At 32.1% G+C, this 14,495-nt stretch overlaps 1 protein-coding gene across 1 annotated transcript; it reads right to left on the bottom strand.

The window, feature by feature from the left end:
- Positions 1-5,572: 5,572 nt before the first annotated feature.
- On the bottom strand, positions 5,573-13,534 carry LOC139512758 (uncharacterized). The gene is made up of 4 exons (XM_071300628.1): positions 13,337-13,534; positions 11,272-11,378; positions 10,042-10,156; positions 5,573-5,756 (listed from the first exon to the last, which is right to left on the bottom strand). Exons 1-4 carry the CDS (start codon positions 13,470-13,472, stop codon positions 5,614-5,616), a joined length of 501 nt encoding a protein of 166 aa, XP_071156729.1. The 5' UTR covers positions 13,473-13,534; the 3' UTR covers positions 5,573-5,613.
- Between the last annotated feature and the right edge of the window lie 961 nt (positions 13,535-14,495).

The raw sequence follows: 14,495 nt of genomic DNA on the forward strand, positions 1-14,495 counted from the left end.
AAAAATGGTGGGTTCATTAAAGCTCAACAATAAAGTACATGAATCTTTGATGTTGATATTACAACGCCTAAAACTACGACAATATCATTTTATAGACTTATTTGCTCCCAGCATCACCGTACGTCAATCTTTGACGGAGAGAACAGTTGATTTGATACCTCACAACTGTACATGATGATCTTAAAGTATAGATTCTAGGTACTGACGTTGTTTATGCTCTTAATTACATGTTCTTTCATTTGTGTTTGTATAACACTAAACTTAACTATTTTGATTAGTTAGTATTTGAAAATATTATTCTTTTTTCTGGTTCTGCAATTATATATCCCACCATTGTACTATTGTGGTCATTTTCATATTCTTGTCTTTCATTTTTTGCTGATGTGTTTTGTCGGTATGCCATTTTGTTTCATTGTGTACATATTTGTTTGATATTATAGTGATTGAGATTATAATACAATGTTGACTGTTGTACCCCTATTTTTGACATGTTTACCTATTATGTCTGTTTGTTTAGTTCGTTTCAATGTAATGGAATGTTATGTAACTGTTATACTTGTGAGAGGTTTAGCTAGCTATAAGAACAGATTTCCTTTATTGTGGGTTGCTGCTTGGATTGGGAAAAAAGTTATTTCAACTTATATCAATACCTTTCCATTTTGCTGTTGCAAGTGCTGCCTTGTAGCGGCATTAGCCTACTTTTTTCAAAATCCACAAGGGTTTCCTAATTTCTCAATACCAAACTCGCAAATGGTTTCAAGGGAGAGCCGTTTTTGGTGGGTCGTGTTGTCCAATCTTAAGTTTTCTTTGTAATGTTTTATGGTCTTTTCGGTCTCTTTCGGTTGTTCCGATGGCGTTGTCAGTTTTTTGGAACAATACGTTTTGAATGTCCTTTTTGAACCTTTGAACTTTATTCAAATAAAATGCAGTGCATGCCAATATAATTATATCAATGTGAAACTTAAAACTGTCCTTATCAAGTACTTTTTTGTTAGTTTTGTTTGGTGTTTTTTTTATAAACAACTGAACCTTAAAACTGCCCTTATCAAGTACTTTTTTGTTACTTTTGTTTGGTGTTGTTTTTTTAAACAACTTATCATATATTCCAATTTTTAGTCCGGTATAAATATGGTAGATCTGAGTTACTTTTCACCTGACTGTTTCCATTTTAACGAGACGATTCATGGAGCTGCTGCTTTGTTTTATGGAATAACATGGTAAGTATTTTATTTAGTAAACTAACAATAAAGTTTTCTCCAATTATTTCAAACTCGTCTTGCGACAATTTTTCATATATATGTAGTATATGTTTGTCCTCATTCTTTCATAGTCCGTGCGGTAAATAGCAATTGTGTGGTGTGGTAGAGTAGGTCGTTACTTCATTTACAATGACAACTATATTTTTATATAGCACTTGCTACGAGATTTATAAAAAAATCTAATTTTTTTTTTTGCTCAATCATTAATGAAATGCAAATATGATGAAATAATACAGCTAGTATGGTTCAATTTTGTATAAATAAGTCAAACAATCATTGATTATGAATTATTCATTTGCAAGTGAATGACTTCATTTAATCCGTATTCATGTGAACTTCAATTTAGCCTATTACTTTGAGATAGATAACACGTGAATTGTATGTGTAAAGTTATTATAAGGAAAGAAATGTCAATATTGAAAGTGAAACAAAGGTAAATCATTTGATTGACTGGTTCTATCAACGAAAAATCATTCTTATTCAGGTAAAAACGATGATAAACATTTATTGTTATTCTGTAATATGATATTAAATAGACTTAGAAAATCCAGCAGCACGAGTTTGCTTAATCTATTTATATCTATATTTATGTTTACATCGCTTATATGGTCATCGGATGACTTTAGAGGTCAACTCGATAGTCAATTAGATGGTATCTAATCTAAAATACACACGAAATGAAGCTACGTATTTTCATGCCCGTGTCCTGTTAATTGTTTGTTTTAGACTTTTAATAGTTTGGATAAATGTTTTACAAAACCAGGTTTAACCAACCATTTTTTTTCTTTAAAATGTCCTGTACCAAGCAGGAAGATGGCCATTGTTATATCATAGTTTTTTTTTATTCAATGGATATCGGAAGATGTGGTATGAGTGCCAATGAAACAACTCTCCATCCAAATAACAATTTATAAAAGTAAACCAGTATAGGTCAAGGTACAACCTAAGATCGATAACATAAGGATTCCCCAATAACGTATGTATCTTTAACCTGGGCTTCAAGGTATTGTTGTACACCAGCTAAAGAACACGACAAAAATGTTATGGATTTCTATATATCAAGAAGAAAGAGTGGTGTCGATTTGAATTTGCGGGATGTATAAATACGGAGCCGCGTCCTGTTGGAACGGGGACTTTAATACCGATGTTACGTGTGGAGCCGCCAAGTACCATGCTTTCTGTGAGTCTGTGAACAAACAAAACATGCCTTTTGAGTGATACGCAATTGGTCTGTTGTTTTTGAAAACTTGTTTTTCCATATAAAAAATACCCACTTATTCAATCCATAGTCTGAATATTCCATTATATATAAACCATAGGACACAATTTTGGACTATGACCGCAACTGCTAACCTTTGATGTTCATTCATACATTTATACGTTTATACACATATAAAGACCATTGTCATATTTAATTTTGCAGCTTTTCTGTATTGATGAACTTTTAAAATTTTCAACTAAACTTTCTTTCATATGTTTTAGAGCGACCATGACCATGAATTCATCACCACAAAAATGAAAGCTAAAGGACAATTTGGTTTGGGAATGAAATAAATCATTCAATAAATACACGATGCAGGATGTTATCTGATATTTAGTATGTATGAGCTATGTATTAATAATCTCAAACAGAAATCAACTTGGTGGTCTCGTGTCATCATTAATAAAGTCAACAGTAGTATACATATAAAAAAGAAGATGTGGTATGATTGCCAATGAGACAACTATCCACAAAAGACCAAAATGACACAGACATTATCAAATATAGGTCCCCGTACGGCCTTCAACAATTAGCAAAGCCCATACCGCATAGTCAGCTATAAAAGGCTCCGATAAGACAATATAAAACAATTCAAACGAGAAAACTAACGGCCTTATTTATGTGAAAAAAAATGAACGAAAAACAAATATGTAAAACATAAACAAACGACAACCACTGAACTACAGGCTCCTGACTTGGGACAGGCACATACATAAATAATACCGCTGATAAAAACTCATAAATCGATAGAGAAAAAAACAAATCCGGGTTACAAACTAAAAACGTATCAAAAGAGAACTAAGACACAACAGAGTCACAACACCGAAACGTAACATACACAGAAACAAACTATAATGTAACAATGGCCATTTACTGACTAGGTACAGGGCATTTTATAAAAAAATGGTGGGTTGAACCTTGTTTTCTCCCGCTTTAATGGCAGTGTTAGTTATAACATTAAAATGACAACATTACACGACATGGTTACAATAAATAAACAGATAAATGAAACATGAAACATGAAACATGAAAACTAAATTAAACGCCTATTTCTACATATACAATATGTATTCAATGGCGTTGTACATAAATGACATATAAAATACAAAAATACTATACAAAAATACAATATGTATGTAATATACCAAAAATTAAAAATGTACACTGTGATACACAAGAAAAAAGTCAGAAAAGTTCAAAATAATTTTCGAAATAAATGGGAGAAAATCATAAAAATATAGGATATTAGCTCATTTTTTCGAAAAACTAAAGCTTTTCTACCACAGAAATTTTATTACCTTAGTTGTAATTTCGCAAACACTTTCAGAAGCTTGAGTCCTCTAAGCTCTTCAACTTCGTTACTTGACCTTTTCCAAAATAAAAAATTGAGAATCACTGATGTGTCTTTTAAAAACGAAACGTGCGTCTGCAATACAAAATTTGAATCCTGGTATCTATGAAAGATTTATTTTGATCTTGCCCTTAACGGAAAAGGATGCACAAAAGTGACCCATGTGCCAATTTCAATGTCTTTACCAGAAGTTGTATCAAATTATAATTATTTAATATATTTGTCCTTTAGATTTTCGGTGGTCTGCTTATCATTAACTCAAAGTACTCTAAACTCGGGTTATTTACCCAAAACAGATTGAACCATGTATACACTTTTTGTTGGAAAACCATACAACGCACCAATTTATAGACATTTAGAAATCTCATTTATGTTTGCTTTGCTGTCTCATCGATGTATACCTCAGCGCCCTTTAAAAATGCATGTGACCTACCGAATTAGACTATTTACCGGATTTGTTATAACATGAGCAACACGACGGGTGCCACATGTGGAGCAGGATCTGTTTAACCATCCGGAGCACCTGAGATCACCCCTAGTTTTAGGTGGAGTTCGTGTTGCATTTTCTTTATTTTTCTATGTTGTGTCATGTGTACTATTGTTTGTATGTTAGTCTTTTCCCTTTTTAACCATGGCGATGTCAGTTTATTTTCGATTTATGAGTGACTGTCCCTCTGGTATCCTTTGTCCCTCTTTTATAATCGAGACAGCTTGATCGTTTTGAAATCCGGAAACGATATAGACGTGTTAAAAAGGTCGAAGCTTTTTCCTATGGTATCTAGGTATCCAGTGTTTACTACTACGCATGCGCAAGATAAGTTTAAATGAATATTTACCCCAAAAAAATCAAAACATAAGCATGAGGTTAACTATATTTGTATAACTACTAAATGCTTAGTGCTATATTGCAAAGAACAGTATAGTGTCAACTAGCTGTAGTCTAAAAATATTTACTGTATTGGAAAGTACTGCATTTGAAGGTAATACGTTTTATTCTGTGATCGTAAGAAAGGGAATGAATATCGGTAGCAGTCGTTAGATCCAAGTAGGTCTATCTATGCATATGGATGGATTTGCCAAGTTCTATTGTTTGTTGGTAAGATTAACACTTTTGGTGCTCCGACAACATGGTGTTTATTTTTATTGAAAATGATGACTGGTTTGAAATCAGCGTTGGTTGCATGTCGAGAGCCACTGGTATTATGATAACGATTACAGGCCTATTTAGCTACCCGACGTTGAACCATCTAAGGTGTATTGCAGTGTTCATTATTAAGTGTCCGGTTTGATATATGTGCCAAATTATAGGTTTGAGCAAAACAATGATCTCTAAAGATAAAAACGTGGTTTGATGTTTTTGAATAAATGTTTTTGGGCTTCATATCAAACTCATTTAAAAGGAGTGTGTTCTTATTTTTCACTGGTCTTACGCTCTTTTCTTAAGTTTTCACTTGTGTTATGTTCATTATATCCCATGTGATCAATGGTACTCATGAGAGTATTAGCATGTACAACTTTTTCTTGACCTTTTACACTGTAGGTAATGCTGTTTTTTCAAGTGTGATCATGTTTTTACGAGTGAGTATGCGGTAAAAAGAAATCAAATAGACATCTTTTCTAGTAAGACATGAAACAGAAGCGTGAAATTATTTGTATTAAGTTTGTTTGATTTGTATGGCGGCTGTGATGTAAACTACGCTATGACATATTTGACAATTTTATTGATTGAAGTCCAATGTAAATTATGACACCACCATTTCCCGTGCTGGACAATCCAACTCTCCTGTAATAATACGACGTTCCACATCCGATATCCTTGCCACACTTGATGAATAATGGCACCCATTAAGGTCAAAGGTTTTAGAATCCTTGGTTGCACCGAAAACTGAAAACAAGCATTTAATTACCATAAAATATACTAGCATTAGCCAAAGGATGCTATATTTCTTTGCTTCGATTTTTACACCTTTAAAATTGAAAACGGATGAAAGAAATATTTATACATATATTTTATTTTAATGGTTGCCATCTGTTCAATAAATTAGTTATACCAAGGTTTTTTATAGTCTTACTATACAATTCCTTGGTAATACCTTCCTGTTATAAAAGAGGCAGAAAATTTCAAGGAACTAAAAAAACTGCATTCCTTTAAAATATCTGAATTCTGTATGGTTTGCATTTGAGATAACTTCTAGAACATTTAACCAAGTCCGTTTAAATTAATTTAAGAAATTTAAAGTTTATATACTGTGGATTCATTTATTTTCGTGGGATCCAATTTTCGTGGTTTTCGTGGTTTAAGGAAAACTTACATATTCATTGATATTTAATTTCGTGGTTTTAGCAAAGTCTACACTCAGTCCTTTAGGAAATTTGTAATTCGTTCAACATTTCAATTCGTGGTTCTTCTGTACCCACAAAATCCACTAAAATTGGTATCCAACGAATATTAATGAATCCACAGTAAATCATGTTAATTCATGTCATTTCAGGCAAAAATTACGGTCGGTCAAATAAGGCTCAAAGAACTTTTAATATTATTTATATATCAATAACAACGTACACACATGTTAGCGCATGAATACACAACGCCAGAGTGGGCGTGCCGACATAAATTTTGACAACATTGAAAATAAAAGTAATATTTTTAACCGATGAGAAGACAGTAAATACACCAAATTTATTTATTATTAGTTAAATATGAGTTTTTCCCTACTACATACATATAGTGTTTCCTAAACTTAATTAATTTCAAGATAGTATTGGCTGGTTTATTACACGGGTGTCATTCGGTTTATCGAGAGAAATGATCGTGAAAGAATATCTAACGGCGGTCAAGTATTGACAGACGATCGTGAAAGTTCTGGTAACGGTTCGTGAAAGACATTTAATCGAGAGGACATATGAAAGATCAGTAAATATTCTAATTTAATTAATTACACAGACAAATTTACGACAAAATAAAACTGTCTGTCAAAATGGTTTAACATTATGATCAGTATGTGAGAATATCCAATTTCAAAAGTACATAGTTTTTACAAAACAACAAAAGGCAGATTGCTTCTCGACATTTCAATGACATAAAAAATGTAAACAAACACGATTTTTTCACAAATTCGACTAGATAAACTACTTTTATCCGAGTAAGGGCATTCTATTTGAATTAATCAAATGGTTCTCATAGTTATATTGTATAAATATAATCTGAAACTTGGTAAATAAAGAACTATTTACACAAAATTGATTTTTCGGATCGTGAAAGATGACGTACCGCATTTTTAAAGATCGTGAAAAGGATCGTGAAAGATCTGATGCTACGAAGACGTTCAAATTATTCTTTAATTATATGATAATTAATATTTGTTATTTGTATTGAGAAAAGCTAGATAGGTCAACATCCTCAATAGGTTTAAGCATTTCAAAGTATTAATATTTTCAGAAAATGAAAAGAAAAAGAAATAACAATACGGCAATAATAAAAGACAATGGGTGATAAAACGCCGAAAAAACAATCCAGTGTTGTTGTTATGATTGTAAGGTGTACATTTTCGACTTCTGCAAGGTTTCAACTAACATCGAACTCATTATCGTGTATCATTCGGCAATGTTTGTTTCATGTTGTTTGTCCTTTTGGATATATACCTGAATGATATAGCGCCAAGGTATTTCGTGTATGGTATACATGTCTATCTGCATGTTTCATATATGACAATGGTGATTTCAATTGTATTTGATATATTGAATGATAGTAAGATGTCGGTGTCTGGCTGTCGGTCAGGGTTCATATACTTTTGACCTTATGTTCCTAATTAATTGGCCAAGCATAACTTTTACATTTGTCAGTTTCTAAGGCACTGTAAGGATCGGAACACATTTATTTGGTGTACAGGATATTTGTAGAGATCTGTATGGCATGGTTCATCTGACCTTGACCTCTTTTTATGAACCAATGACAATCTTAAGCGCATTTGACACTTCTAGGAAACCCCTTGATATTATAGACGTTAAACAAATATACTATCATAAGTAAAGCAGACATTACAGCATTTGCGATCTGGTATTCTACAGTCTGTTGTATATAGTTAAAGCAATCCACATCTGCGTTGTATATAAAGAACTAACGAAAGTACTGTTGCACACAATGTTGGTTATCGTTCAAATTACACATGAAAGATGCCGTTTTTGCTGTATTTTTTTGTTTGATGGATAACAGTTTGGTTTAAACGTTGCATATCCTTATTATTGGCTAAATAGTAGGTCTGCCTGAATTGCACTAGACCGATTCACAGAGCTGAATCTTTCACACTTATTTAGACACGTTTTAGTTGTTGTTTATTTTTAACTTTCGAGGTAAAGTGTTGAATAGAAATAAAAATAATAGCTTTAAAGTTCATCCTTATCAAAATAGTTACAGGCTTCAACCTTTTGCAGGTTTATCAAATGGTAAAAGAAATACTGATTTCTGATTACTAGTATTAAGTCTGGTCACGAATTTTCTTTCACGATCAAAAAATTACGTTGCCTGATCTTTCACGATCAAGTTTGATGGAAATTCAACAAATTCAAGGTTTTCATCAACAAATTAACGCTTTTAAGGGAAGAACATACTTTAATTTTACTGTACTATCAGATACACCAAAGAACAAATTTCAAATATATCATGTTATTCTGAAATATGACCATTATAGGTACAAAAAATGTGTTATTTGTAATTAATTTCATAGACACGCATTGCGCCTTTTGTGTTTTTTCAAAAAGTACTTCATATTTTCTTTATCTTCTTTCACAGTTATATCGAGGAAGTTAAACCATTTTGACAGACATATTTTTTTGTTCGGATTTTTTCCGCGTTTTGAAAATTGAGAGATTTTTTCAAAGATTCTGAACTAGAACGTACATTAAATGTCTTTCACGATCCGTTACCAGAACTTTCACGATCGTCTCTCAATACTTGACCGCCGTTAGATATTCTTTCACGATCATTTCTCTCGATAAACCGAATGACACCCGTGTATTACCAATACTTTAATATCTGAATCAAAGCTGGAATATAACCACATTTGCTTTTGTTTTCCGAAAAGTAATTAATAAGGCAAAAAGCTTATAAATTAGTGCAAGTGACTAACGTTAATTTTACTTAAAAATGATATACATATTCAAACCAGATGTTAAACAAGGCAAGTTCTTATCTAATCAAAAGTATGGGGTTATATACAGAAATTTATCAACAAATATTTTCAAAGTTTTCATATAAAATATACAATATACTATACTGTACAAACAATCATACTAGCTCAGTTAATGATACAATTTATAGTACAGCATACTCTATACAGTACATTATATATATGTCGTGTACATGTTACTATTTTGTACTGGTTATTACTTGTACAAAAATTTTATACAAGTAATTGCTTGTATAATGCGATCATACAAGTTATTACTTGTACAAATACAATTGTACAAGTAATTACTAGTACAATTTTTACTGAGAAAAAGATAATACCTTGTACAAATCATTATTTTACCTTGGCCTATTTGAAATTCACAACCAAATCGTTTCCCTTTTAACAAACAATTCATTACTTAGCCTAAAGGTATACACTATCAACATGTGAGTACATTTTTATATATCAAATATATGAGCAAAACTGCTCAGTTTAGTAGTCAAGACTAAAGTGTAAAGATGGTAAACAGTATAGAAAAGTTGTAATCATGATTGGTTTGATGAGTCGAAATCAAATCGAAAAGATTCATTCAGAGGAATAAATTGGCAATATTGGGCATACCTGAGTACACTGAGGTTAACGTCAGGAAAGCAGTATAATTGCTTTCTTTAAGTTGTGGCCAAGGTCATGTTCACTGCAGCTGTCGGGGTGGCTGTAAGTCAGGCAAATGTAACTGCAAGTGTGTTGTACAAGTTATTATCTTTTTCTCCACAAAATGTGTACGGGTAATTACTTGTATTAAGTTTTTGTACAAGTAATTACCCGTTCAAAATGATAAAATGTACACAACATATACACTATACACTACCAATTATATACATTGTACAACACTGAATACATATGTACACTAAACAGCACAGTTTACACTTTGCACTATGCAGTATACACAAAAAAAACAGTAACATTTTATATATATTCCTTGAAATAAAAGTATGAACTTACCATTTACATAGTATTTCTTGCCAAGTTTAAAATTAATATATGAACATAATGAACTAGCCATAGGAGCATCCAAAAACACAGTTTTTCCGTCAGCAAAGTTGTCTTCATGACCGTTCTAAAGAAAACAAAATTATTTTAGTTTGGGGGTAGATCACAATTTTTTGTGTCAAGACGAAAACATTTAGTCGATAATCACACTTCTTACAATATAAACATCTTTAAACGGCACCACAAAACTAATCTGATTGATCACGTTGAAAACAAAAAACTGTCTAAGAAAAAACCCATACCCCTCCCTCTCCCTTTGACCCCTTGAAGTTAAATGGTTGAGCCCTTACTGGTTAAAAGAAAACAAATAATTTTGTCAGCCTGACATTTGGTAATGAATATTCAAGCTCTTATCACAGCATCATGCATACTATGTTTGTTGAAGGATATAACATTCGTGAAAAAAATTAGTCATCACCTAAATTGAATGTCCAATTAGCGCGCGATTACAAAATTTTGTTAACGCAACACTTAATTTTAAGAGTATTGCAAATCAAAAAGAAAAAAAATCCAATGAATTTAATACCTCAGATTTAAGGTACAAAAATATCCCTAAATCAAATGACATATTATTTGCGAACACATATGCTAAGAGATAAATGTAATCGGAAAGAAATAATAATTTATTTAACCATTATTTAACCAATTTTAATGTTGTATAAATTATTCACAAGAGAGATGATTAAAAGATAACTAAAATTGAAAATTATATTAATTTCCTTCATTAATAATTAGCAAGCTATTATAAAATTAGTTTTTTTTCCAAATTGGTATGAAAAGAGGAGCGAAATATACCAGAGGAACAGTCAAACTCATAAATTAAAAATAAACTGACAACGCCATGGCTAAAAATGATAAAAGACAAACAAATAAATAATAATACACAAGATTTACGCCAAATGTGAACAAATATATCTAATACCGTTTAGGAGCACACGAGATCACCACCAATGTTTGGTTGGACCCGTGAAGCTCAGTTTTTAGATTTCTATGCAGTGCTTTGTGATTTTGCTGTCTTTTCATTGTCTTTGTTTGGTCTGTTTATGCCTTGGTGTTGTCAGTGTATCTTCGAATTATGATTTTTTAATGTCCTGCTCGAACAATGTATCTTCAGTCTATTTATTTTAAATCATGTTTCCAATTGTTGTTTCAGTATTAAGATAATAACGCCATTGAACATACCGTATACATTTTCAGTAAGGTAACAGAAAAACGAACTTTTCCATCAATCTCGTTATGACCACTAGCTCCTGGTAATTCTGATTTTTTATCTGCCTTAAACAGTATATCTGAAAAAAACCCACAGTAGATTTAAATTTTATATAATTAATTCTATTCACCAAAATAACGTTAATATTAATTCAATTAGTGCTAGTGCACAGAAAGACATGTCAGCCCAACCTGACACTATGTCTTCAGACAGGTTGTCTTTTAATACAGGTCCAATTTATATGAAATGTCCTACAGAGGAATCTTAAATTGGTGTTTTTTTAATACAGGTTTTTGCTTAATACAGGTGGTCTCTTAAGCCAGTTTGACTGTATTTCTCTGAGACAACTGTCAATTATGGTGAAATAAAATTGAAAATGGAAATAGGGAATGTACCCTTATGTCAATCGTCCAAATACATCATCTTATGTGTATTTCAATATGTAGCCACTCAACTTTTGTATAAGTATTACCATTATTAGTGATTTAAAAACATTATTAATATTAATCAGCCATTACATTTTAAAGTCAATTAGATATAATAATGTAAAAACATTTAAAAAAAAAATACAAACGTTGATTTTACCAATAGTTATCAAAAGTACCAAGATCATGATTTAGTACGCCAGACGCGCGTTTCGTCTTCATTTTACTCATCAGTGACGCTCAAACAAGTAAAAAAGTTGAGGAGGATTGATGACCCAAAACTCCAAATAGTTGTGCCAAATACGGCTAAGGTAACCTATGCCTGGGATAAGAAAAGACTTAATACGGACAAATTCATACTTGTGTAAACAAGAAATTTATACAAATAACCATGTAATTGATATTCATGTCAACACCGAGGTGCTGGCTACTGGGCTTGTGATACCTTCGGGGACGAAACGTCCATCAGCAGTGGCATCAACCCAGTGGTGTAAATATTTATCAAAGATACCAGGCTTATAATTTGAAGGGCGTTTCGATTTTTAATGCCTTTTCACCGTCGTATGTGACGTCATTTTCATAATTTACTGCGTTGAGGCCTGGACTGAGTCGGGTGTGTCTATTCTGTGTTGGTCATTCATTATGTATTCGTGTTTGTTTAATGTAATGAGTTAATACTTCAGTTTCATTATGTATATCTGTTATATTCATTTGATAAAATTTACTGTTTGCAATAGCATTAATTGTTCTAAATAATTAGGATGTTCTTATCCCAAGCATACAAAATTAGCCGTATTTGACACAACCTTTTTCAACTTTTGATCTTCAGTGCTGTACAACTTTGTACTTTTTTTCGCTTTCGATCTTTTATATCTGGGCGTCACTGGTGAGTCTTGTGTGGACGAGGCGCGTTTTTGGCGTATTAAATTTTAAACCTGATGCTTTTTGTTATTCATTAATCATGTGTTTCTTTGTCTAATACGTTTTCCTATTTATTTGTATTGTAGTCCTGTAATATTATGTTGTCATTTCTATGTTATATTTAACATTACCATTAAAGTGCGAGGTTTGGCATGCCACAAAACCAGGTTCAACCCACCATTTTTTCCTTTAAAAATGTCCTGTACCAAGTCAGGAATATGGCCATTGTTATATTATAGTTCGTTTCTGTGTATGTTACAATTTAACGTTGCGTCGTTTGTTTTCTCTCATTTTTGAGTGTAAATTGACATTGCGATAATACGTGTCACGGTACTTGTCTATCCCAAATTCATGTATTTGGTTTAGATGTTATATTTGTTATTCTCGTGGGATTTTGTCTGATGCTTGGTCCGTTTCTGTGTGTGTTAGTTACATTGTAGTGTTGTGTCGTTGTTCTCCTCTTATATTTATGCGTTTCCGTCAGTTTTAGTTTGTTACCCCGATTTTATTTTTTGTCCATGGATTTATGAGTTTGAACAGCGGTAGACTACAGGTGCCTTTATTTATCGTCTACATAAGACTCATCAGTGACGCTCCTATCAAAATAGTCAAGCAAGTAGAACCAACTTAATGGTTTGGCCGATGCCACAGTCCTGCTTTAATAAATAACAAAATATAAACGTATACTTACATTGTCTGTCATGGCAGATGGAGTTATGAATGCTTTTGCCTTCGAGTTCGAAGAATCCCCAATCACAAGAGCATTGTAAAGACTCGTGAAAACTTACTACTACTAAAAAAATACAGAAAATTACAGAATATTTCATTATGATGTCTGTAAGTTTAGAATGTCCGTATGGCGAAGTACAGCATTGGATTTCATTTTATAATGGTTTAAAACTTGCTGATAGCCAACAGTGATAATGAATAATTATTACTTTATGTACCAAAAGCCCTTAGGTATCGGAAAATATTACAATTTGAATCTGTTGATCATACATGTTGCTTTGCCTACAGATATGACAGCTGTTATATGGCCACAGACGAAAGTCATTCGATTATATGAGGGTCTATATATTCAATTTTTAAGAACGTGTCACCTTGGACTGAAAATGTTACACATTTTTAATATCATGTATTCCTATTTAGATATAAAAAGACAAACTTCGAACATAACCACAATAGTTTGATGACTATCAATGTTTTGAGTTCATGAAATACACTGAAATAGGCGAACGAAAATATGTTTTTTCTTTTGTTCCAAATCAAAGCCATTTTTTTAATTCGCGACAATTCCATTAGAATATGTAAGATCTGATATATTTCAGACTGTAGAAAAACCCGGGGCCACCAACAACGGACCGAATTGCAGCACTGGCACTAGCGTTAATAGTTTTACTCCCATCATCCGAATATGTTTACATTTTTTAGGGATGTCATTATAAAACCAAAGAAACATCTTGTGTAAAAATCTGGTCTTTCGACATTCCAGCAGGCGTAAGAAAATATGAAAAGGACAAATGGACGTGCATGGTTATTGAAAAGTATAGGATGTCTTATAGAGAAATTCTCACAAGGTCTTGTTGCATACAAATGCACAGCTATGAAAGATTTATAAACATTGAAAAGGTACTATTTATGTAAATTGTTACTTTTTTAAAAGGTTTATGTGCTATATTTAGGGCAGATGACGGAGGGAAGAGGATAATGTTGTTTCCTTAAAAAATTATCTGACCCCCAATTCGATAAAAAAAAACCCATTCTTTTCAAGCAGATGACAAAAAAATATTATGATAAATAATCCAGTTTTCCCCATTTTAAAGTGTCAAATATTGAAAAAAAAAATCATT

The sequence above is a fragment of the Mytilus edulis genome, chromosome 2 (genome assembly GCF_963676685.1).
Source record: "Mytilus edulis chromosome 2, xbMytEdul2.2, whole genome shotgun sequence".
NCBI classification, from domain to species: domain Eukaryota; kingdom Metazoa; phylum Mollusca; class Bivalvia; order Mytilida; family Mytilidae; genus Mytilus; species Mytilus edulis.

Coding starts and splice junctions, on each gene's coding strand:
- LOC139512758 (XM_071300628.1), bottom strand. CDS start 13,472: ATGAAATATTCTGTAATTTTCTGTATTTTTTTAGTAGTAGTAAGTTTT. Junction 11,379..13,336: donor CATCTGCCATGACAGACAAT/GTAAGTATACGT, acceptor GGTTTTTTTCAG/ATATACTGTTTAAGGCAGAT. Junction 5,757..10,041: donor CAAGAAATACTATGTAAATG/GTAAGTTCATAC, acceptor GCTTGTTTTCAG/TTTTCGGTGCAACCAAGGAT.